Raw genomic sequence first — 26,253 nt, 5'->3', positions numbered from 1 at the left:
CTTCAAACTAATATACTTGAACTAAATTTTGTTAATAAACAGCTTCTTCAATACCCGGAATTGGTTCGAAGCGCATTATTCTCTTTTTATCATTTCCTGGACAATTGATCTCTTTTGAGTTTTAATCATATAACTTGTCAAAGTTTGGTTTAATCAAGTAACTTGAAATTTTCTTTGTTCATTTTTTTGTTCAAAGCTATTGAACTCATCGAATATTATTTAATTGAATTTGATGATCTTCTACGTGACTCGTGTGATGAAAATAAAGTTTATACACACATTAAAATTCATCTGAGCAATTTTTTTTTTTAAAAAAAACGACAAGATATTTCCTTCCCATTTTAAAATATCAGGTGTCATTTTGCTTTATTTTCCCATTTATGTTTGTTTAGATGAAATCCATCGAAGTAGAACTGCTTGGATGCTGTTTCAATTCCAGTTCCTACTCTTTCATATTTGGTTTGGTTACCGTTTAAAGAGTGAACTAAGATCAATTTTATTTAAAATTTAATGGCTAGGAAAAAATATAATGGCTTAATTCGTGATTTAATCAAATTTTTTATATTATAATAAAATAGTGGTTAAATTTAATTTATATGAATTGAGTAATTAAATATCTAAATTGAGTTTTCTAATACTATAAAACTTGAAAATTTAAAATTAATTCATGATTCCGGTTATAGTTCCATACAGTTCCAATTTCCATTTTTTTATGTATAGGAATCAAAACGGAACCGTAAGTTGGTCCCAACCAAGGTCTTTCTTTACCATAGAGTGGATTTCACATTATTAAATGGCTCACCTTATTATATATCATGCAAAGTTCTTCAAAAGTCAGCAGCCAGCCAGTTTTTTTTTTATCAGAGATGACTAGATGTACCCAAGAGGTACTCTTTTTTTTTTCGCCTGATCTAGACGACTAGAACTCGAGTATACGAGGGGAACCGAGGGTGAGACCAGCTGGGACTCATTCTTGAAGATCAAGAATTCAAACCACTTCTTTTGTCCTGGACTGGAATCGAATGCTCAGCTCCAATAAAAATTCAATCATAAAGACATCACTCACTCAGAGATCAACCCCCAATATGCTTTTGTTGCATAACACGTCCAAATTTAATGTATGTGATCAGTAATAATTTTTCCCCAAACCAACTTGTTCTATTTGATTCTAGAGGTTTCCCTGCTAAGATCCAAAAAATTCGTTAAATTTATACTATAAAAGAATATAATTGGTCCAATTTAAACATAAATCACATTGCCATGTCTAAATTATTATAAAAAAACTGATATTTGGATTAATATTTTTGCACAAATCATCTATGGTTGTACTAGCATCACAATTTGCATCGATTTACAGTGAGCGTATAAATATGCGAGCCTAAACTCCTTGGGTTACAGAAACAATCACCTCTGCTACTAGTCTGTTCAGGTGCCCAGCTAATCCAGCAGCCGCACGCAAGAAACATCTCTAGTCCCGAAAGTACAATATCATCCATCCAATTTTGATGCAGAATCTTTTAATACTAAAAACCCAAAAAAGAAGCAGCTCTTCTTATGTTGCAACGATGGTCCTACGTTCATGAGCTTCATAGCCTGTCACAGCCATGCTTCTGCTTCACAAAATATTTGCTTTAGTTAAAGTGCATTCGTATCCAAAATCTCAACCCAGCTAACTATCAGACCAACGGCAAAATTTTAGTATGAGCGGTACTGCTGATTCACACCTCCACAACAATCCCACGAGCAAACAAGTATCTTCAGCAATATATAGCATGGTCTAAGTGAAGAGCATTTTAAGTTCTTCTAAACGTGCAGTTCGAACTTCTTGATCAGTTAGAGCACCAGATATCATTCGTTGCTTCCGAGCTTGTACTGCCTCCATTCTTTCTTCAACTGTGCCCTGCCATCCAATAATTTTAGCTAAGCAAAGGTTGTCGCACAACAATTTTGGAGGCGATTTCAACCAAATTCACAAAGGAGGTGACTATGAAGCATGACTAGTGCATAATAGTGGGATCTAGCCTGGGGGCACTCAACAACAGTTTGGTTCGCGTTTAGGTAAAAAAATCCGAACCGAATCAAACCATGTAATTTTTTTATTTGGTTCTATTTACTCTGGTTTGGATAATTAATTTTAAGTTTTGAAAAAATCCATTGTGTATCAATGCATATGATATCATAATTTTGAAAGAGTAGGAATTGAGACTTGGCAAAATTTAGATGAACATTTTATTTGATTGTGAAGTAGAATGATTATAAAATTTAGATGAACATTTTATTTGATTGTGAAGTAGAATGATTATAATTGAAGTATTACAAATTAAAATACTTATAAGTTACAAAATTTAGCAACTTATAAGACAACCTAAACTTTTAAAGACATGATTATGTTTGTCTGAGCTAAAATGCAATAAATAAATTTTTATATTAATAGAATAGATAATAAATAAAATAAAATAAAATATTCTATATACAAGAAAATCACACTAAATTAATAACATTTATTACATGATTTGTTTATATTAATATAATCGGTTTGGATTGATTTGATTATGTTTATTTTTATCCAAAACTTGAACCACACCAATATTTTTGGTTTGATTGATTTTAAAACCAATCTAAATCGTAATTAACTGAAAACCCATAGATTTGGTTTTATAGTTTTGTTTGATTTGGTTTACTGTTTGATTTGATTTCTGAACACACTTTCTACCCCCACAGAGAATTGACCGATAGATATATTATTACCTTCACAATAAACCTCCTGATTCTCACCCTTTTCGTTTGGCCAATACGATGAATTCGCATGACTGCTTGTTCCTCTACTGCTGGATTCCACCACGGATCCTACAGAGAATTAAACATCAAATATCAAAAACTTAATTATATATTTAGGCGTCCAAAAGTTGCAAAACTAAAGTTGGAAATAAAAATAAATGTGTGTGTTAGCAACCTCCGACTGAAAATGTATTATAATATGAAATGGGAATAACAACTTCCTGTTACAACCACTCTCTCTCACACTAACAAACTGTTAGTGACTCATCACTCAATCTAACTGAATGCCTCTTCTAGCCAACCCCCCCTCTCTTTTTATACATTGTTCTCACGTGCCTTCCCTTTTCCTTTTCTGACGTATACGTTTACAATCTTGGGCCTATGTTTGTTCATCTCTTCAGCTGTTGGGCCTGCTAATTCAGAAGTTTCTGGGCTCAGTGTGTTTGGGCCCGTAACATGCCCAGCCTCTTCAAAAATCGCCTTGTCCTCGAGGCGAAATTCTGGAAATTGCGCTGCAAAATCTTCCTTGTCTTCCCATGTTGCTTCCTCAACGGTTCTTCCTTTCCACTGGACCAGCAACTGTCGGACTATTTTTCCTTGCATTCGCGTATCTCTTTCAGCCAAAATTCTTTCAGGTTCGAAGGAGAGAAACAAATCCGTGTCTACTTCACTCGGCAATTTGACTTCATTAGGACCTCTACCCACTGCTTTTTTTAAACACGACACATGAAAAACTGGATGTATTTTGGATCCTTCAGGCAACTTCAAACGATAAGCCACTTGTCCCACTTTTTTTAGTACCTGATAAGGCCCATAATACCTGGCTGTTAGTTTCTGAAACAGCCTCATGGAAACAGAATTTTGGCGGTGTGGTCGTAGCTTCAAATACACCACATCGCCTTCTTGAAATTGAACCTCCCTCCTCTTTTTGTTGGCAAACTTGGTCATTCGCTGTTGAGCCCGCTCTAGATTGTATTTGAGCTGTCTCAACAGTTCATCTCTGTCCACGAGTGCTTGTGATACGGCAGGTACCTTAGTTTCCCCTGGTAGAAACTTAGTTAGCGTAGGAGGTTTTCTCCCATACACCACTTCAAAAGGAGTCATTCCAGCAGCAGTTTGATACGATGTGTTGTACCAATATTCTGCCCAATGCAACCACTGTGACCAGCTCTTGGGTTGCTCGGAGCAGAAACAGCGCAGATATGTCTCCACACATTTATTCAGGGCTTCACTTTGTCCATTTGTCTCCGGATGGTAGGCCGTGCTCATCTTGAGTTGAGTTCTTTGTAGTCGGAACAACTCCGCCCAAAATAAACTCATAAAAACTGCGTCTCTGTCACTGACAATTGTCTTTGGGACCCCATGTAATTTGATCACGTTGCTTGTGAAAAGTTCTGCCACCTGTGTACGGCCTTTTAAGTAGAAGAAAGTGCCCATATTTGGATAGCCGATCAACCACCACTAATATCACCTCATAACCTTGTGATTTCGGCAGCCCAGTAATGAAATCCATGGCCAAGTCTTCCCAAATAGCTGCTGGAATCGCCAAAGGTTGCAGCAATCCAGCTGGTGACGCAGCTTCATACTTTTGTTTTTGACATACCCCACATTCGGACACAAATTTGTAGATATCTTTCTTCATCCTTGGCCAAAAGAAATTATTTGCAATTCGTTTATACATTTGAAATGCTCCTGAGTGTCTGCCAATAGGAGTGGTGTGAAATTCATTCAACAACTTGGGAATCCATGATGAGGCTGGAGGAACAACTAATCTGCCTTTAAAAAGCAAACACCCATTAATCAAAGAGTAGTGTTCGCTACTTTCCGGAGCCGTCTTCACTCTCTCTATGATGTGTTTAAACTCGGGGTCATTTTGCACTGCCTCCTGAATCTCTTTAACTCCCACCCATTCGGTTTTTGTTAAAGCATTCAGCCCTCCCATGTCCTCTCTTCTAGATAGGGCATCGGCTGCCCCATTGTCTGCCCCTGCTCGGTGTTTTATGTCAAATTCATACCCCAGCAACTTGGCCAACCAGTACTGCTGGTCCATTGTTGTTATACGCTGCTGCAACAAGTTCTTCAAGGGCTTATGATCAGTTAGCACCACAAACTTGCGTCCCAGTTGCGTCCCAGTAAATAGTGACGCCAATGTTGTACTGCCAAAACGAATGCCATTAATTCCCTCTCATAAGTTGATTTAGACTAGACAATGCTCGTTCTGCCAGTGCCTTACTATAAAAAGCAATCGGCCGGCCCTCCTGGGTCAGCACCGCTCCTATTCCCACTCCTGAAGCGTCACATTCTATCACGAACTCTTTAGAAAAATCGGACATCCCCAATACTGGGACAGTAACAATGGCTTGCTTAAGCTTCTCAAAAGCTCCCTGAACTTTCTCATCCCACCCAAAGTTATTCTTCTTCAGCTGTTCGGTTAGAGGTCTCGCAATCTTACCGTAGTCTTTAATAAACTTCCGGTAATATCCTTTTAACCCCAGAAACCCCCTCACCCCTTTCGTGTTCTGTGGTTGTGGCCACTGCACTACACTTTCAACTTTCTTTTGGTCCACTTCTACTCCCTGAGCCGTGATGACATGTCCCAAGTACTCCACCTGTTTTAATCCAAACTGGCATTTTTTTTTTATTCAACACCAGTTGGTGTTGCTGCAGTAATTTCAACACCACTTCCACATGTTGCATATGTTCCTTCCACCCCTTACTGTAAATCAAAACATCATCAAATAAAACTAATACAAATCTTCGCAAATAAGGGCGGAATACCTCATTCATGGTAGCTTGGAACGTTGCCGGTGCGTTTTTTAGCCCAAAAGGCATAACTAGAAACTCGTAGTGGCCTTCGTGAGTCCTGAATGCTGTTTTAGGCACATCGGCAGCTTGAACTCGAATCTGGTGGTATCCAGATTTGAGGTCCAGCTTGGTAAAATGTGTCGCTCCGTGTAACTCATCAAACAACTCCTCCACCACTGGAATCGGATATTTATCAGCAATGGTGATGTCGTTTAATGCTCGGTAGTCGATGCAAAAACGCCAACTCCCATCTTTTTTTTAACAAGTATAACGAGGCTCGAATAAGGGCTATTGCTGACTTGTATCACCCCAAATGAGCATCTCCTTCACCATCTTTTCAACTCCATCCTTCTGATGGTGAGCATAACGATAGGACCTCACCGTGACCGGCCCACAACCTTCCTTTATACTTATAGCATGATCTTGGCTCCTTCTAGGAGGTAATCCACAAGGTTCTCGGAATACCTCCTCATAGTTGGCCAAAATGTTGTTCATTGCTTCCTCACCTCCCCCTTTTTCTGTCACACCCCCCTTTTCTCCATTCCACTTGAATACTACTGCCCCATAGAACTCGACCTCACTCATCTTGGCTATCCCTTGGGAGACCATGGCCCTACTAAGGGATGGATCTCCTTTCAAAATAACCGTCTGATCACGCCAACTAAATCTCATCTCCATTTTGTTCCAATTCAACAAAACATCCCCCAACGAGCGAAGCCAATCAACCTCCAAAATCAGTTCAATACCTCCTAACTCAAATGATACCCATCAATCCGGATTTGGCACTGCCCCATATCCACCTCCAACTCCCTGCACACCCCCTGACATGACACCCGACATCAAAAATACGCTTCTGTCAACCACGAGCCCCAACTCAGTGATTAATTTTTTTGAAACGAAGTTGTGACTCGCGCCACTGTCAACCATCGCCACTACTTCCCTTCCAGCCACCCTCGCCCTCATTTTCAATGTTTGCGGGTGGTTTATGTCGTTGACAGAGTACAACGGTAACTCAAGGGTGTTGTATTCAACGCTAGTTTCCCCTGCCTCCTATACTTCCCGCCTCGTCCCCTCGTTCTTTTCCTCCAACTCAACCTGCTCCCACTCGCCATCCTCCCCTTCATCTTCCGCCAGAATTGTCACTCTCAAGCTTTTGTTGGCACATCGGTGCATCGGGTGGTAGGGTTCTCCGCATTTAAAACACAATCCCTTCTCACGCCTGTGTAAGAATTCTTGGTGAGATACCACCCTACCGTCCCGGTTCTTTTGGTCTTGTATTCTCGTCATCCTTCCACCACTACCCCCTGAGTAACCCCGAGACCCACCACCATAGGATTGCAGTGTAGGTGAGTTTCGTATTTTCTGCTCTCCTGGGCTTATTGTCCGCATACTGTTAATGGGTTGTGGGTAATTTTTGTTCCGATCCCTATCACGCACTGGGGCCGAATTGGCCCGGCCCATATTAGTTACTGGTTTCGCCGTAGTCCCCCAGCCCAACCCAATTCTACTTCTTCCTCGATCCACCGCCGTCCCATACAATTCCCTCTCCAGCCCCCTTGCCAACATCATTGCACGATCCACAGTTCGGGGTGCGTGCACAATCATCCTCCGCCGTATCTCCTCCCTCAATCCACTCATAGAATAGCCTAGGCTCTGATCTTCCTGGACCTCACCCAGCTGCGCAATCAAGACCTCAAAACGCTCGATGTAAGCGTCCACCGACTGCTGCTCTTGATTCAATGATGCCATTAGTTCAAAAGGGTTGGCATCAAATCCACTGAAGCGTTTGATCAATTCCTCTGCAAATCTATCCCATCCTATGTTTGGAATTCTTACTTTCATCCATCGGAACCAGTGCACAGTGGTACTATGCATACAGATGTAAGCTAACTTGAGCCTGCATTCCCTTGGTGTTTCGTGGATTTCGAAGTACTGTTCCATTCTTCCCAGCCACCCCAGTGGATCTTCCCCTTCGAATGCCGGTAATTCAATTTTTTTTAAGGTCATTCTCACTTCCTCGGCTGCTTCTTCCCGCCCCCCTACCTGTCGCGCTGCACTCTCCTCCTTCCCGTGCATCTCGCTCCCCTCCCTTGGATGTCCTCCTCCTTCATTGCTCACTACCGTTGCTACCCCTTGTGTTTTGATCATATGTTACATCATTTCTTTCAAGCTTAGCAGTCCTTCCACAGCTCTATCGATCTTGTCCAGCCTTCCTTGCACCTGTGACATGTTGTCTTGCACCCCTAGCAACGCCTTTTCCATACTTTCTATCTTGGCTTCCGATCTCATGCTGGCCATTGTGTTCCGTCGTTCCCTCGGATCCGGCAGGTCGGACCAAATTGTTAGCAACCTCCGATTAGTAACGGAAAATGTATTATAATATGAAATGGGAATAGCAACTTTCTGTTACAACCACTCTCTCTCACACTAACAAATTGTTAATGACTCATCACTCAATCTAACTGAATGCCTCTTCTAGCCAACCCCCTCTCTCTTTTTATACATTGTTCTCACGTGCCTTCCCTTTTCCTTTTCTGACGTATACGTTTACAATCTTGGGCCTATGTTTGTTCATCTCTTAAGCTATTGGGCCTGCTAATTCAGAAGTTTCTGGGCTCAGTGTGTTTGGGCCGGCAACAGTGTGCCACATTAATGTGGATGAATTAGAGCAGAATAGAACCCATTTTTCTTGGTGCTATTAAAATTTAAATTATACATTCTTCAAAAAAAAAAAATTGAACACGTACATTGCACAACAAAGGCCCAAAAATAAACACCCAAAAGCAAATTAGCGAAATATGTAGATGAATGATCACCCAGGTTTTTCAAACTTGTGGCATTCTGACATTAGGTTTCTCGTACTATCTCACTTTTATTAACGACTTTTCTAGGTATCGTTATATACACCTAAAGAAACATAAATCGGAAACCTTGGTGCTCATTCATGTTAAAACACTATTTCCAAAAACTCGAACTCATGGGAGATAGTCGAACAATAATTCTCGTAATTTAAAATTAACAAGAATGTAATGATAATGCAATGCATTTGCATATTGGAAAGACCAAGTGATACTACGTATCAGATGCAATAACTTACCATTACATAAGCATGAGATGCCGCAGTGAGATTTATTCCAACTCCACCAGCCTTCAACGACATAAGTAAAACCTGCATAACAATTATCGCCAAAATAATCTGGCCCCCTTGCTTTTTAAGCAAATGCTTACTTCTAACAACCCTAAAAAGCAACAAAGACACACCATTATATTATTGTCTTCAGAGAATTGTTTGATTACTTTTTCGCGCTGTTGCTGGTTTAGGGTCCCATCCAGCCGAAGAAATGGAATGCTACCCCTGTCGTTGAGAGAAAATGATCGGTAATATGAAGTTCATTACTATCTAAGCCAACACAATGGCGATGTAGAACCATGGTTTGACTATCATGAAAGACCATAAATGGAAATATAATTATGTCGCTAAAAATTAAAGAATAAGTTTTTACAAGATGGAGAGCCAATAATGAACTCTGATGCATAATTACAAAATTGTATTTAATATCTAACAATCTGAAAACCTACCTTCCCCAGAGGAGAGAAGAAAACCTTGATTACTCATGTTCATGATTAAACAATTACATGCTACCAATTACTTGATCACATCCCCAGTATGAGCATCTCCTACGAGAAATGAATTGACAAATGTATGTATTCTAAAAGTGCAATGTACTCGCACAGCCCACATGTACCAAACGAACTCGCAAAAAGTAAATTGTGAGAAGAGGATAAGTATGTTACCTAGAAAGAGGAATCTGTAAAAGATCCAAAAAGGCTGTCCATTGACTAAAAACAATGCTTTTGGAGCCCATGGACCTTGGATTTTTTAGTTCATGCATTAGCGCAGATATTTTTGATGATTCTACCCAGTTTTTCTCAACATCAACTCGGAAGCGACTATCAGTTGGCACGGTGATGAGTTCCTGTTTGCTGATAGTCTTCCTGTGAGGCAGTAACTTTTAGCATCAGAGATATCAGATCAAAATTTCCTGGTAAGAACGTACCATCCTCAGGATTATCTCCTCGAAGGATTAAACATATGGCTATTCAGAGTTTGAATTACATTCTGATTTCTCTGTATTTGGATAACTGATAAGTAAAACATGATAATGATTGCACAGGAAAACATGTTGATACCTACAAACTGGACAAAGACCAGATGTAGAACTTCTCCAACTAGCCAATAGACATTCTCGGCATAATTGATGAGCACAAGGTGTCAATACTGCATCTTCAAAAGCTTCCAGGCATATTGGGCACTCTCCTTGTTCCTTTTTCCGCAAGTCTTCAACAACCTCCTGAATATATGCACGGGATGGTGCGTCTTTGGCATTGCCATCCACACCTTCCTGACCAGCTTTCAGGAAACGTCCCGCTAGCTTGTTCAAATCAGAGAACTCTTGAGTGTCACCTCGACTGGGAACATGAATGAAATAAGTCAAATCACAAGCAGAACATAACACTAGGCTAAGTGATACATGCCTGTGCAAACACGTCAACATCTAAGGTTCCTTGTATCCAACTATACGCAACAGGCAAATGTGAGTGAGTAGGAGTGTGCACCACAAACAACTTATACAGGATTAAGCCACATGTCACACCAACCATGCGCATCTCAAATACTAAAGACGATGTTGTAAAGTAAACCCTGCAAGGTGTTTCATCTTGCAAACAGTTCATGGTAGCACTTGCATAATATAGTAAAGTGATTATTTAATTCCAAGAAAATAGTTTGAAGCCTAAATCAGAGTTGACAAAATTTGACAAGAATCTAGTTCATGCTCTAATGGCCTTCCAAAGAGAGCGCAGAGGTAAAAATAAGGTACAATTTGCGAAAAACTTTAAATACAAGTGATCACATGAGATGTTACACAAGGAAGGCAAGATACAGAAACTTCAAGCCAGAGCCCCAAACAGATTTGAACCTCATAACAAGAAATGGGTGATCACAGCATTGACGAAGTCTCAAAAGAAGTTCCAAAATCGAAGCATAGTTATGAAGAACCCGGCCTTGCTCAACAAATTTATCAAACTTCACCTAATAATACATAAATAATCATTTTAGTGACATAGAAAGATATGTATCCTACAACAGGCATAATCAATATGAGTCGGCACCTTCGATTTTTTAAATAAAGCCCCGTAGAAGTCCTCCTCTGTTTCCGACAGATTACAATATATCACTTGAATATCTGCAGGTGGAAGAATTAAAATGGTCCTGCATCTCAATAAAGTTAGAAAGAGAGACCATGGCAACCATAATAGCCAGAAAATTGTGTAAATGTCAATCATGTGTAGTGAAGCATTAAATTTCCCACCTGCCCTCTCGGTCTGTGCTTGACTTAGTTCTTCGTAGCATTATTGGCTTTAAGATAGACTGAACCAACTTTAATCCCCTCTCATCTCCCTCATCAAAAGGTTTTTGTACTAATTTGTTCCACCTAAGAGAATTAGCAAGAAAAGTATAAATAATGGCATATTGGCAATTATTAATTAGCCTAATAGAAGACAAAATCAAAGACTACATTTTACGAACGTGCTGCTGAAACATGAACAATTTAATCTCAAGATAGATAATAGTATCCAAATATTGTATCCAAAAGAGAAAAAGGATGGAGAAAAAAGACGCAGTTAACAGACAAGGGGATGTGAAAGTGTAAGTATAACTTTCAATCATGGAAAAATAGAAACTTCTCAAATTGATTTGTTCTTTAATTGTTGTGTTCTTCCCTAAGAATATGCACAGTTTTGTATGTAGCTATTTCAAGGTCCAGTTCCTTCGCGGGTTTAAAAAACGAATATCTATAGCAACAAGCACAGAAGCCTCTATTTCAGCCAGGCTTTTTAGTAGATTAGATCGTTTAACAACTTTTTTTATAAAAATAAAATAGGAATGCCACCAGAATGATAGGAAAGGTCCCATGACATTCGATGTTCCGATAGGGATTCTTATCGACCAGATCAATCTGAAACCGGTCTGATTTAATCTGGCTCAATCTGGAACCTGTTTGCTGTCAGTTCTAGATTGAACTGGATCTAGCATCAATACTTAATCGGATTTGCTTGCTTGAAAACAAATCTAGGACCATTATACTCTGGTCCGATTGAATCCGACCAATAATATATTTAGTTTTTGATTACTTTGCTTCATACATAACTTTTTTATGTACATGATTGTTGGAAAAAAATTAAATATCGATTTCAATTGTGTTTCAATCCGATTCAATTCAATTTCGGGTCAGATTGGGTTATACTCCTAATCCGGTCTCCTATAAGATTGATTCAGTTCCATACTTCCATTGTCCCACAATCCGTAACTGCTCCAATCTGATCTGACAACATCCTTATTTTAAGGAAAAGGAAATGTAATCAATCTAAGAAGTATAACTAGCTTGAGTGTAGTGACGAAACCAAAGATTTTATGAGAGGAAAAGTAATATGCATGACCCGCACACTTCGAGTCTGTGCCAAACTCCATGGAAAATTCAACTCAATATATTTCTCAACGATCGTCAAAATGATTCTTCACAACTATATATCATTTTGCTCTCAACTTTATTTGCAAGAAACAAAAAACATGATTCCTTGAGAAGGTTATCTTGTTACACCTCTCCACGTGTTATCGCTCCTATCACGGAATCTTTTGTCCACGCTGGTGCCCTCCTTCTCGAACCATCTCTCCAAGGTGAATTGAACTTAGGCTTCGAAATAACTTGATGGGCTTCTTCAAGTTAGGCTATAGCCTCTTTTAGTATTTCCTTAACAGCCCAATCATTGATTTGTCGGTCCATTAAGGCTGAGTCTGCATCTATTATTATGCTATCACTCCCCCCATCTTCAAAACACACCTTGTCCTCAAGGTGTAGCTGCGAGTAAATGGAGCAAAATTCATGAAAGTTCTTACTTGTTGGGTTTTCTGGATGGTTGTTCGACCCCTGCACCAAATTATGCTCCCTGTGTTCTGGAATCTGTTCTAAAGAATTGTCCAACTCTATCCTTGGGACAAACTCTTTTATATGTGCCCCTGCCAGAAACCCACTTGAGGTGTACAAAGTACTAATAGACTCCTCACTGAATAAGACACGTAATTGAGTGTAAGAGATCGACTCAGGCTTCAGTGTTTTGTTACCAGTCAAGCAGACCTGTCGGTCATTCCACGAGAATTCCATTGTGAAGGCTCCATGGTCATGCAAACAAAGCCTTAAGTGTGGAGCCATTGCATTCCCAGAACCACTTCAACCCCCCAAATAGGTAGATCATACAAATCAATGAAAAATTAGTGTCCCTGAAGAACATACAATCAGTGAAAAATTAGTGTCCCTGCAGAACTAATAGAACCTTCAAACACTTTTTATCACAACAGAGATATTGCCCACTTCCCATATAAACCTGAAATCACTTGGTTATTTCAAATCTTGTTGCGAGACCAAAATTGAACAAAAACTGTTTTTATTAAGTATGGGCAGGAGGGGTAATTCGGTTTTAATGACTGAGAGAACAAGGAATGCAAGCTATGCATTGGAACTGGATTTCGAAAGTCTGCATTGGATTAAGGCGAAATTGTGGGATTACATTAACAAACCACAATCATGCCCTAAATTTAATAGATTCAGAGGTAGGGAAGTAGTGGTTTCTATGCAGAAATATGCAAATGCTCGAGGAAACTATTTGGAAATATCAAAGATAGGAGGGAAAGGAAAGACTCAGCGCATTATAATTCCAAGTGGAAGATTGAATGGCGGTTGGAGATGGATGGCTACGCTTTTGTCCAAAATCACGACAAACAGAAGGGACAACAGTTCTGGACGTGTAGATTTAAAGTTACCCGCAGATCAATCACAGCAGCGTGGGAATTTAAGGCTGAATGCTAATGACTTGGGTTCTTCAGATGCTGTAAATCTGGAACCATTGCCAGAGTGTAGGTCTAAGGACTGGAGCAAAGCCATCATCATTACAAAGGATTGTGTTAACATATCGTGGGAGATGGTAAGTAAGACACTAGGGAAAGCAGTCCAAAGAAGTATTGAAGTGTTTCCATTCCAAGCCAATAAAGCAGTGTGGTGGCCGCACAATGAAGAGGATGCATCCTTTTATTTAAAACTGAAGAAGTGCTTTTTCGAAAATAAAGTGACATTGTCCTTTGAAAAGTGGAGTCAAAATAGCAATTGTGAAGAAGAAGTATTCGAATGTTGCGAAAGCTGGGTGCGATTAATGGGCATACCTTGGGACCTATGGTCCACAGACCTTTTCAGAAACATCGGGGAGCAATGTGGTGGTTTGTTGGGTATTAGTCAAGATACTTTGATGCTAAAAGACTTGTCAGCAGCAAAGATTAAGGTTGTAGGCATCGAAGGAGGGTTCATTAAAAGAAACATAAGGATCCAAACAAAAATAGGACCTTTGATCATTCACATTCTGGTGGATTCAGTCAACAAATCGGCGTATGAAAAGCATGAAAAAAGATCTTATGCACAAGTGTTGGTCAACGGTGCTAGAGTTGTGGAAGGATGGGGTAGAGTGCAAAGATGCAAGGGAAACACATTACATGTAGAATCCATTGAGGATAGACACTCAGGACAATTGGAGGGCACCAAAACTCATCGAGCAGCATCTCAAGAAGGAACTACATCAGATTCCCAGAATCGTCACTCGGAGAACAGGTGCATGGGTAAAGAACTTGCTGAAAATAAAGTACTGGATAGGACTGATAATCCAGAAGGTAGGAGCTGCGTATCAGAACCATGTTTTCGAGGAAAGCAAATCAAGATTCTCAAAAGATTAAAGCCGAAGGAAGAGAATGATTTCAAGAAGGGGATTATTGATTCTAACTGCTCTACAGACAAAGGAAAGGCTGTTACTAAAGGGTCAGTGGAGGAGTACTTCCCCAAAGCAAGGAAGTTTGACAAAGTGTACTGTAGGAAACATATCAAGTCAGACAAAAAAACATTCCAATTCCAGGAGGGAGAAGCTTCAAAGATTTTTATTGGCAAGGCAGACAAAGACTTAATATATGGGGAGGATGGAAAGTGGGAGGATGAACTAAATCAAGGAACGCAAGATGATATGTCAGAAGAAGGAGGAGAATTCAGTGATGCGGATAGTCATATTTCAGATCACTCCGACAAGACAACTCAATCCCTCATTTTCGAAGACCTGGGCGAATTTTTTGATGAATCTCCGAGTAAGGTATGCAATATACCCAATATTTCTCATTCTAATCAGTCTTCTTTCAATCAACTTCCCAATTCAGAACCGGTGGTCGGGTTGGGGGGAGGGGTAGAGAGTATGGGTGGGGGGGAAAATTATATTATCGAGTCAAAAGTTGGGTACTATGGGAAATAACTTCGGGGGGTCTGGAGATGTTTGGATTGAAGTAGAGAAGGGTGTGAGCCAAGGGAGACAGGCAGGTAATGTACAAGTTCACAATGAGTGTTTGAAATTGATGGGAATACAGAAGGTAGATTTATTTGAGTCACAGGAGCAAGGTAGGAGATTGGAAGATATTTGAAGTCAGGAGGAGCGAGAATGATGGGGATGTAGAAGTGAATTAATGAAAAATCTATCATGGAATATTAGGGGAAGTGGTTCAGCAACTCGTCGAGGATTGATTCGAGCCATTCTTGCCAAAGAAAAACCAGACTTAATAGTTATGCAGGAAATTAAAAGAGAGGTGGTGGATAGGAGATTTATTGCAAGTGTTTGGAAATCGAGGTTCGTCGAGTGGATTAATCTGCCGGCAGTGGGAAGGTCAGGGGGTATTCTAATTATGTGGGATCCAAGATTAATTTCTGTCAAGGATAATTTAATTGGGGAATTCTCGGTCTCAGTTCATATTCAAAAGGACGAAAACATTGATTGGTGGTTCACTGCCGTCTATGGGCCGTGTCAACCAAGACTAAGATCGGATTTTTGGGATGAAATTGCAGGATTGAGGGTAATATGTGGAGATTGATGGTGCTTGGGGGGAGACTTCAATGTGGTAAGATCATTGCGAGAGAAACTTAACAGCAGCTCACAAACATCGAGCATGCGCTGTTTCGATACTTTGATTCAGGAACTTGAGCTCTGTGATCCATCTTTGTTGAATGGTAAATTCACGTGGTCAAACCTAAGGAGAATACCCATTTGTTGCAGATTAGATCGATTTTTGTTTACAGTGGGATGGACTCAATTATACCCGATTTACAGACAAACAATCCTGCCAAGAATTACATCCGACCACTTCCCTCTTGTGCTTGATTTGACGATTAATAAGTGGGGACCAACACCTTTTCGGTTTGAGAATGTGTGGCTAAGAGATAAAAATTTCAAAAACTTGACGAAAAGGTGGTGGGATGATAACAATTCACAAGGGTGGGAGGGATATAGATTCATGATGAAACTCAAGGCAGTTAAGGGTGAGATTAAAAAATGGAATGAGGAGGAGTTCGGTAGGGTGGATATGAAATCAGCAGAATTGTTGAATACCATCAGCAGAATTGATACTTTGGAGGCAGAGGGGAGGGGTACAGAAGATTTAGCAGATGAGAGAAAAGAGGCAAAAAGAGTGCTAGAGGAATTATCAAATCGATCGAACCAAATTCATTACCAAAAAAGCAAGCTAAAATGGCTCAAAGAAGGGGATCAAAACACGAGATTTTTCCACTCACTACTAAACCTACGCAAGAGTAAGTCCACCATTGATAGATTGGAAAGGACTGACGGAAGCATTACAACTTGTGGGGACGAAATTGTTTCAGAAATCTTAGAATTCTTTAAGGGTTTGTATGGCGTGCCGAATGCGGGTGGTTGGGGTATTGAAGGAGTGGATTGGTACCCAATTGAAGAGGAGATGAGTAGACAGCTAGAGATTAACTTCACGGAGCAAGAGATAAAGAAGGCAGTATTCATGTGCGATGGAGGGAAGAGTCCGGGGGCTGATGGTTTTACAATGGCTTTTTTCCAAGAATGCTGGGAGATAGTCAAACTAGATCTTGTGGAGGTTTTTAAAGAATTCTTTCAGAGCGGAATTATAAACGGGGCAACTAATGAGACATACATTTGCTTGATTAGAAAGAAAATTGATTCGTACAAAGTAAGGGATTTAAGACCGATCAGTCTTGTAACAAGTTTGTACAAAATAATCGCAAAGGTACTAACAGAGAGATTGAAAAATGTGATAGCGGAAACGGTCTCAAAATCACAAAATGCATTCGTGGCAGGAAGACAGATTTTGGACTGTAGTCTAATTGCAAATGAGCTTATTGAAGAAGGGAGGAGAAGGAAAAAGAAGGGTTGGGTGATGAAGGTAGACTTCGAGAAAGCTTATGACAGTGTGAGTTGGGAGTTCTTGGACTTTGTTTTGAAGAAAAAAAGGCTTCGGAAAGAGATGGAGATCATGGATGCGAGGTTGTGTGTCCAATGTCTCATATTCTGTGATGGTTAATAGGAGGCCCAGGGGAAAAATTAAGGCCTTCAAAGGTCTTCGCCAAGGAGACCCATTATCTCCTTTCCTGTTCGTGTTGGTGGTAGATGTATTGGGAAAGTTGATAGACAAGGCAAAGGATATGGAACTCATAAAATGGATAGAGGTAGGAAGAGACATGATCTCGATATCCCATATTCAATTTGCGGACGACACACTTCTCTTTGGTAAGGAAGAGGAAGACTTAATATTCTTGGTACAAATTGTGACTTCATTTTGTGATATGTCAGGATTAAGAATTAATTGGGAGAAGAGTGCATTGCTGGGAATTAACCGGGACCAAGCAGCGGTAGAAAGATTAGCTACACAATTGGGCTGTGGTACAGAAAGTTGACCGATTCAATATTTGGGAGTACCGTTGGGTGGCAACCCGCTAAAGGCTTCGTTTTGGGGGAACGTAGTAGCTAAAATGTCGAAGAAACTGGCTAATTGGAAGAAAGCATTCCTGTCTAGAGGTGGAAGACTTACATTGATTTTGTCGGTGTTGAATTCTATCCCGACGTATTATTTGTCTCTATTCCGGGTCCCCAAGAGTATAGCGAATTCGATGGATAAGATCTCAAGAGATTTCTTATGGGATGGGGCGGATGATGACAGACATATTCATTTGGTAGCTTGGGAACAAGTTTGTAAGCCGAAGGAAAAAGGTGGTTTGGGAATTGGGAACATTCAAAACAGAAATAAAGCCTTGTTAGGGAAGTGGTGGTGGAGATTTTTCCAAGAGGAAGGCACTTTATGGAAGAAAATTATCGTTAGTAAGTACGGGGTACAAGAGGATGGGTGGGCTGCGGGGTTGGCAAGAAGCGTAACGTTTAGATGCCCATGGAAGTTCATTTCCCGTATGTACCCTATCTTTAAAGATCGTGTCTCTATTCAAGTAAGAGGAGGGAATAGGGTTAGATTTTGGGAGGATATGTGGAGGGGGGAATTTCCTTTCAAAATCCAATTCCCAGCTTTGTTTCAGCTTTCAACTCTTCACAATGTGCCTATTTCTTTCTTTGTTCATTTTGATTCGGAGTCACGTTCTCAGTCTTGGGATTTAAACTTTCGTCGGGAAGTGAGAGATGGGGAACTTCAGCAGTTGTCTGAGTTGTTAGGAGTCCTAGATTTGGTTACGTTAGTAGAGGGGGTAGATGATTCTATTCACTGGTGTGGGGATCCCTCGGGTATTTTCTCTGTCAGTTCATTCTATGAGTCTCTTTTACCGAATAATTCTCAACCATCTTCTCTGACCTTCCATGCTATTTGGAAAGTTCCAGTCCCCACCAAGATCCAAGTTTTCTCCTGGATTTGTACTCTGGGTAAGCTACCTACCTCGGAGATGATTCAAAAAAGATGCCTGGGAAATGCCTTGTCTCCAAACTGGTGCGTGCTGTGCAGAAATGCGATCGAGACTCAGGATCATATGCTCATACATTGCCCTTTTTCAATATCATTATGGGAGAGAGCATTGCAAGAACTTCGGCTAGTTTGGGTTATACCTAAATCGGCCATCGAATTATATGCCTTGGATTTGGGTTGCCTAACAGGTAGCAGAGGAAGAACATTTTGGCAGGTTGTTGTCCATTGCATCTGTTGGACAATTTGGTTGGAAAGAAACAGACGGATTTTTGAAGACAGAGAAAAAAATGAGGACTTCACCTGGGATACGATCAAAACTACCATCGCAATGTGGATCGGAAATCACAAAGATTTTGATAACGTCGCAGTTTTAGATTTGATTCGACAGTGGGATTTTGTGTATCACTAGCTCTTTCAAGAATCATGTACTTTCAAATAGGGTGACATAACTTACTTAGTGGACTCCTAGTCCACTTATGTAACCCGCAATGTAAACATTTTATCAATAATAAAATTTGGTCTCTTATAACAAAAAATCTTCGGTTTTCAAATTTCCGTCATCAGCTCCATCGCTTGATTTGTATCCATCGGTAAATTCTTTCTCACTTTCCTCATCAAGATTGATCTCTTTTTCATCTACAATATTAATTCAATTCTTCAAATTAATCTTTATTTTTGCATTACTCTTTAATTTCTTTTTTATCATGCTCCAAACATTTCAGACATGCTTTCACATTTCTATTTTCCTCTTACTAAATATAGCTTGTGTCGATAAATCTCACCATTTGTTGTTTTACGACAAAAACAACATACAATATTTGGATTTTTTAAATCCAAAAGTGTTGCATAATTCCAAGCAATATCTCCTTTCGATTTAATGGAATTGTTGTATTTGACATGGTACACAACTGAAAAATCGATAACAATTACCTATTAAAAAAACAAAACAGTTAATATTTTTACAGAAATTCATAAGATTAGTGTTTTACCAACTTTGGGCAGCAAAGACAGAGGAGGGGAAGTGGGAACACGGCAGGGTCGACGGGGAGAGGCGGGGAGGCGAGCCAGAGTCAAAGGCTGGTGGTGAGAACTAAGAAGCGAGACAGCAGGCCGCAGAGTTTAAGGGCTTAATATTTTTTAAGCAGTCTTAAAATCACACTTCCAAAGTGCGATTTTAGTCTGCCAAAGCTTTTAAAAAAAAGGCATGTGCAACTTCTATGGAGCGCACAAGCTAGCGTCTTGCGCATCAAAGTGAAGCGCACAAAAGCGCCTGCCTCACAGACCTGCTGCGCTTCGGATTTTCATGAAGCGTAGGCCTTGCGCCTCGAGTCACTTTGCGCTTAAACGACCAAGGCAAGCGCTTTTGACTTTGTACTTCTCCTCGCGACTGAAACAAATCACTTTCTCACGCCTTTCATGTATTTCTGTAGGGGACAATCCCTTAACGGGAAATTTAGTTGTTGGTGAGGCTTGGGTGGAGTATGTATTGTTGGGTTGGGTCGGGTTGCTGAATGAAATAACCTTTCCCCTTTTATGTTAGCCCCTGCCACTGCCTTTTCGTGTATCGGTGTCATCGTACCAGTATGCATTGTATCCTTCCTCATTACTCCTCTAAGATCGTTGTTCCTTTCTTCGAATAGCTGTGCTTTAACCATCGCTTCCACAAGGCTTTTTGGTGGCGTGATCAACAACTCTCTGCGGATTTCTGGTTTGAGGATCCATATAAAAAAATTGAGGAACATTGGCCCGGTAACTCCGACTATTCTATTCATTATGCGTTCAAACTCTGCCCGAAATCATGCAACACTTCCTGTTTGCACCAGTTTTGTAATTCTGCCCAAAGTATCATCATAGATAGAGGATCCAAATCGCGCTCTTATTTCCTCTAGAAATCTGCCCAATCAACTAAGCCCTATTCCGATCCATCCATTGATACCAAGACGCTGCTTCCCCATCTAGATTGAAGGCCAACACTTGCAAACGTACCTCAGGCGGAATGGAATGCAGAGAGAAGTATTTCTCGACTTTGTAAATCCAATTTTGCAGCTCCTCACCATTAAACCTTGGTGGTTCAATTTTAATCCCATCATGTAATTAGCAAATTCAGGGTCGAGCATATTTACCTTGCGACTAGTCTCCATCTCAGAATTGAAAACGTGTGGCGATTTGAGCTTGTTTTCAGAGGAATCTTGTAATTTCTGATTCAGTTGCCCAAAACGGAGGTCCATGGAAGACATAAAATGCTCCAACATGGTGGTGTAAGTTGCTAACTGAGCATCAGCGTGTAGCTTAAAGTTCACCTCGAGCTGCCTCATCGCCTCAGCAACATCTTTGTTCCTCGTGATAAAGGATCAACGAGAGCAGCAGTTATATGAATGATATGCACACTTAGAGTCTGTGCCGAACTCCAAAAAATCCAACTCAATATATTTCTCAATTATCCTCAAAATGGTTCTTCACAACTATATATCATTCTACTCTCAACTATCTTTGCAAGAAACAAAATAACAGAAAAAACAAAAATGATATTCCTTGAGACGGTTATATTGTTATGTCTCTCCACATGATATCGCTCCTATCACGAAATCTTTTGTCCATGCTGGTGCCCTCCTTCTTGAACCATCTCTCCTAGGTGATTGAACTTAGGCTTGAAAATAACTTGATGGGCATCTTCAAGTTGGGTGTGCCTCATTTAGTATTTACATAACGGCCAATCATTAATTTGTTGGTCCATTAAGGCTGGGTATGCATCTATTGTTATTATGCTATCGCATATTTATCTTACATACTGTATATATAAAATTAAAATGCAGAGTTCGTCTGAAACAATTTGGAGAAACACAATCTAGAAGATCTTCTGACTATTTCGAATTCATTCTTGTGCGATAAGAATATAACCTCTTTTAGGTCATTATGCTTATGCAAGAGATGTATAATCAAATTACCATGCCCAGCTTCCCCAAGGTTCAATCTTCAAAAATCGAAGCAGACTGTAAACATCCTCCAGGTTGTTCTGTCACAAGAAATTACCAGTTAGACAATATGAACAACGACTAGCATATACTTCTAATCAAAATGGTTAAATCATCTGCCTTCATAACGATAAGCCCAAGCATGAATACAAGTAAAGAGCAGTTAACAATACCCAATTTTAGGAGGACAAATTTTTCATCATGAACATTTGCTGAGGGCTGAGAAAATATGAATTTATGGAAACAGACTATAAAATATTGAAAGAGCTTAACAACTGAAAACACATGTACTTAGCCAGAAAATTAGATCATTAAGTTCATTAGAGCCACAATATTGGCAGTAATCCCTCTAATTATTTCAGCTGAATGAGATTTTCATTCCACGTGCTTCCAAAACTAAATGGCAGGTCGAAGAAATGGATCGACCACACAATTAGCAATATAGGGTCAAAGTTTAACAGTTAGAACAATAGATCTAATAACAGTTAAAGCCATGACAAGTAGTTGAAGATATTCAATCACACAATGTCATACCAAAGGAACAACATAGTTTAAATATCGAAAATGATATTCCATCAACAAGTCAGGATTCTTTTCATTTAGAATTTTAACAAAACATGTGTATATTTGCTCAAATTGGTGGCTAATAAGACAAACAGTAAGTCTCAAGTCAAAACATACAAGAAAGTATGAACGTTTAAAAAACTCAAGATGAGATTACAATTATTTTCTGAACACAAAACCAAACTGCATGTGGTACTAAATTCACCTGGATAGGTGTACCAGTAAGGCACCATCGACAATCGGCAGCAAGAGCAGCTGCAGCCATAGAAATTAGGCTTTTAGAAGATTTTATGGTATGTGCCTCATCAAGAACCACTCTGAACCATTGGACCGAAAACAACACACCATTGTCCTCCGTGTTCTACAAAATTAAAAGAAAGGAGAGAGTTACGAAAGCACAAATAAGAAACACAGAAACCAACAAAAAAATACGTCAATTAGTATGCTTATTGAGGAAAAAAGGTAAGCCAAGTATGTAACACATCATGTTCCAAACATTTAATATGCAAAATCCCAGCAGTGAAATGGGTGGATGGAGAGGTCCTCCACAGCCACTTCCACCATGTTCAAGAGAAGAAGAGTACCTCTGCTGAAAATTCTGAAGCCAACACTCCGTAGGTAGTTAGTACAACATCACTTTGAGCTATTACTTTGGCATCCTTTAATCTAGTTTGTCCATAGTGAACATAAAGAGACAGCACCCCAGGTTGAGCATGAGTTTCAATTTCAGTCTGTTAAGAACAATACAAAAAAGAAAATGATGAAAAAAAAGACACTCACCTCAATAAATTTTTTGTGTTTATCGATCCAATTGACACAACCAATTTAGTCTAAATCACACTAACATCTTCAAACACTGAATTAATAACACATACAAGCTTTTACCTTCCACTGCCCGATCAGTGTCATAGGGCATACAATCAGATTGCCACCGCCAGGGAGCAATGCTTTTTGTTTCATAAGCTTAACAAAAGAAGTAAACTTTGATGCTGTCTTTGGAGGTATTGGTGATTTTTCAGAATTATAGCTTTCTTCACGGTGATCTTTGAATGTCTGGCTAGAAGATGAGCTACTAAATGATCCCCCTCTTTCAGAATGTGTTAGAAGAAGAGATAAAGTCATGATAGTCTTCCCAAGCCCCATAGAATCAGCTAAAATCTACAATCATATCTCAATTATACAAGTAACATACAAATGAATGGATGCACAGACAAAGATGCAAGTTAACATGAAAAACATACTCCCCCTCTTGCCATTTGAAGTGTGCTAGGGAATTCCGTGGCCGCATCACCAGAAAATGCATTCAGGTATATAACCATCCCCCTCCTGAAAGCCGATCAACAAATATATTGGAGGAAACTCCGAGCATGCAACAGTTTAACTATACACGAAAGTAGCTGTCACATACTTATCGGCAAGGCGATAAGCATCCCAACATGGATGCAGAGTCACTGCAGCATCGTCCTTGCAGTGTCCCCTCTCCAGGTGAATCATCCAATTGAGAGCCTGCTTTTGGTAAGGGCGAAGTTCGCACAGCAGTGTGCTAGGAGGTTCCATTTCCTAAAGTGCCACCATAAAACATATGATGTGTCAAAAGACTTGTCACAAGCAGTAAGACCTGAACTCTTAAGTGCCTTTTACCTCTAACTCTGAGCTATCTGTAACACCAATTATATGGTCAATGTCATTATCAGAAATTGACTCTTCATTTTCAACTTTATTCCCATCCATGGAAAATGTGGTCTTGAACTTATTGATATGTAAAAGTGACGAATGTAAACCAGAGCTGTCCTGTTCACACAAAGCAATGACTAAAACTTCATGTTAGGAATACCTTAGCATCCAACAGTTTACTTGTTTTACCTCAGAATTCAAGGGCCTCTTCCTTGTGTACAGATTTTCTGGAGTAAATTCAGCCTACAACAAAAGGCAAGGTTAGATTACACGAGAAACAAGCATATATGTCATACATAATTTACCAATTTCCAGTGTAAACGACCTTCGGCGCATAGGCCATCCATTTTCTTGAAATTATTTTTTAAAATACTCAGTGGTATTTAGTATTGAAAGCAATAGCCACCTTCTTAAAGGACACAAGTCCCAATAATCTGAACAATGTTGGGATGGGGTGAACAATTAACTCCTCTGCTGAATTACCAGCTACTTTATGTGGAGTCAGGTGGCCTTTCCGGAACATTGAACTGTTGATATAAACACTGCACCATCACAAAAAAAATGAAAAACAATCATCAGTTCTAATGATTAGTGGTAATCACAAAACTTGTTGCGTGTTTAGTACCGGATAGCCAAAACGATAGTGTCCATAATCCCCAACACAGGAGGAGCAGATATGCAGCGACCAGCCAGAGAAACTTTCTTATCCCTCACAAGTGGCAAAAGACAGCGAGCCCATTCATTTGGAATGCGGCCAATCTGCAACTTGCAGTCACTAAAACCCATCATTTGAAGTAGAATGCAATAAACATGTGGTCCTAGAGCCATCAAAGTATCATACTATTCATGACTTGCTACATTTGCAAGAGTCTTAAGCCAAACATTGTATACGTAATAAAACATTCTACCATGTTAGTTTATGCATAATTATCTCTTTATTCAAGTACCAGCATTCATTTTCATGCATGCTTCAATATCTTACGGATTATTTGAAAAGAGTTAATGCAATGATAATAATTTGAGCCATCATGGTAGAGTAGATAAAGGGCAATCTACTTCTGTTGATTGCTATATGAGTTCGAATTAAGGTATACACCCCACAACATGAGAGCACCCAATACTGAAAACCTGGCAAGGAGTCAGACCTAAGGGGCAGGATAGCAGTCCCCTGAACCGTAATTTCTAATTTACAGTGACACGAGTATGGAAGTAACATGATATAGATACGGAAATCTTGAAAAAACTAAAGTATATGGCACAGGAGTACATTGTCGTCTTACATATGTACTTGTGTGTGTTAAGACAATTTTGGTTCATTAAATGCAATACATATATTTGTGCTTTGAAGTTCCTAAAGACCAAATAAAAATCAAAGTTTCATCTGATAATTTGTACCAATAGGTTATATATACAATTTTAATTCAAAAAGGTTAATCCAGTACCTCTCCATCTTTGGTAGAAAATCTCACAATCTCAGAGCAAGAACCCACCTGCCGACCTCGTCCAACCCCAACCTTACCCGGCGAGGGGGTTGGCAACTTTTTCTCAACTGGAAACAAGAAACTAACCTCGTCACTGGGTTTCAAAGTCCTCCCTTTACAAGTTGAAAGCCCTGCCATCTCACCACTTCCAACAAACCACCAGTCACTACCCATTGCTTCCCCAGGCCCACAGTCACTGTCCCCATCACTCTCACTTTCATCTCTTCCACCACCACCGCCTGAACAAACGTTTGATTTCAAATCATAATCATGATTTTCAACACGACTACCGTTCTGGTTTAAGCTCAAGCCAGTGATCGGAGGCTCTGTCATGAAATTACAGCTGGAGGGCTCCGGTTTTTTCGGCAATCCCGGTTTCTTGAAGCTTATCGGAGTGTCGAAAATGATGTTTATAGCAGCAGTTGGTTCGTTTTTCGCCATGTGAAGAGCTCGAATTATGTCCATGTCGGAGACTTCAGGTCCCACAACCGACCGAACCGTAGAAATTACTTCTTCAGTAGCTTTGTTCCCCATTTGCCGACGATTAGCGATTGTGAAGAAAGAGAAAAGAAAATTTCCACATGGAATTGTCTGATAACAGCTTAAAGGATCTTGAATTTAACTTTCATAACTAAGCTACAAAATCGATAGTTGAACAGAAACTCTCGATTCAATTGGGGATTTGGAAGGATTGTAGAAAAAGAAACCCTTATTCTACATACAATTCCCGCCAAATCCAAGAAAAATCTATAAAAGTTAATAATGGATTAGCTTTGCTCCTGGGGTTGCGAAAAGGTACTCTTGTCTCGACTTAAATTCATTACTCATATTTTGGCTCGAAGAATATTATATTTCAATTTCGAGATCGACTCATGAAAATATTAATTTATATTAGCTCATTCTCAAAACGCTCAAAAATATTTGACAAAAACTTGTGTGAGACGATCTCACGAATCGTATTTGTGAGACGGATCTCTTATTTGGGTGATCCATTAAAAAATATTACTTTTTATGTTAAGAGTATTACTTTTTATTGTGAATATAGGTAGGGTTGACCGGTCTCACAGATTATGATCCGTGAGACTGTCTCATACGAGACTAACTCAAAATATTGAGAGTG

General features: G+C 39.7%; 1 protein-coding gene across 5 annotated transcripts; it reads right to left on the bottom strand.

Moving 5' to 3' along the window:
• Positions 1-1,238: 1,238 nt before the first annotated feature.
• LOC140831034 (DNA repair protein RAD5A) lies at positions 1,239-25,933 on the bottom strand. Of its 5 annotated transcripts, XR_012117770.1 has the most exons (21): positions 25,095-25,930; positions 24,278-24,411; positions 24,059-24,194; positions 23,842-23,895; positions 23,620-23,769; positions 23,387-23,538; positions 23,220-23,304; positions 22,864-23,136; positions 22,563-22,709; positions 22,184-22,339; positions 21,388-21,455; positions 10,956-11,078; positions 10,756-10,855; positions 10,563-10,675; positions 9,775-10,053; positions 9,379-9,579; positions 8,845-8,938; positions 8,681-8,752; positions 2,749-2,847; positions 1,712-1,900; positions 1,239-1,610 (listed from the first exon to the last, which is right to left on the bottom strand). XR_012117770.1 is itself a non-coding variant. In XM_073194725.1 (20 exons), exons 1-20 carry the CDS (start codon positions 25,665-25,667, stop codon positions 1,778-1,780), a joined length of 3,132 nt encoding a protein of 1,043 aa, XP_073050826.1. In that variant the 5' UTR covers positions 25,668-25,930; the 3' UTR covers positions 1,239-1,777. The 5 variants fall into 5 exon arrangements, 3 of the variants coding, with proteins under 3 accessions (XP_073050826.1, XP_073050827.1, XP_073050828.1); XM_073194725.1 differs by having other exon boundaries at positions 1,239-1,900; XM_073194726.1 differs by having other exon boundaries at positions 1,239-1,900; positions 24,278-24,427; positions 25,095-25,230.
• Between the last annotated feature and the right edge of the window lie 320 nt (positions 25,934-26,253).

This window comes from Primulina eburnea, chromosome 4, assembly GCF_022965805.1.
Source record: "Primulina eburnea isolate SZY01 chromosome 4, ASM2296580v1, whole genome shotgun sequence".
NCBI lineage: Eukaryota > Viridiplantae > Streptophyta > Magnoliopsida > Lamiales > Gesneriaceae > Primulina > Primulina eburnea.
Note: the sequence above shows the minus strand (reverse complement) of the source record. Positions and strands in the feature narration are given on the sequence as shown.

Excerpts from the sequence above, each read along its gene's own strand:
- LOC140831034 (XM_073194725.1), bottom strand. The coding sequence starts at position 25,667 with ATGGGGAACAAAGCTACTGAAGAAGTAATTTCTACGGTTCGGTCGGTT. Across the intron at positions 10,856-10,955 it reads AGCACAGACCGAGAGGGCAG|GACCATTTTAATTCTTCCAC; the intron begins GTGGGAAATTTA and ends ATTGAGATGCAG. Across the intron at positions 8,939-9,378 it reads TTACAGATTCCTCTTTCTAG|GGGTAGCATTCCATTTCTTC; the intron begins GTAACATACTTA and ends TCTCAACGACAG.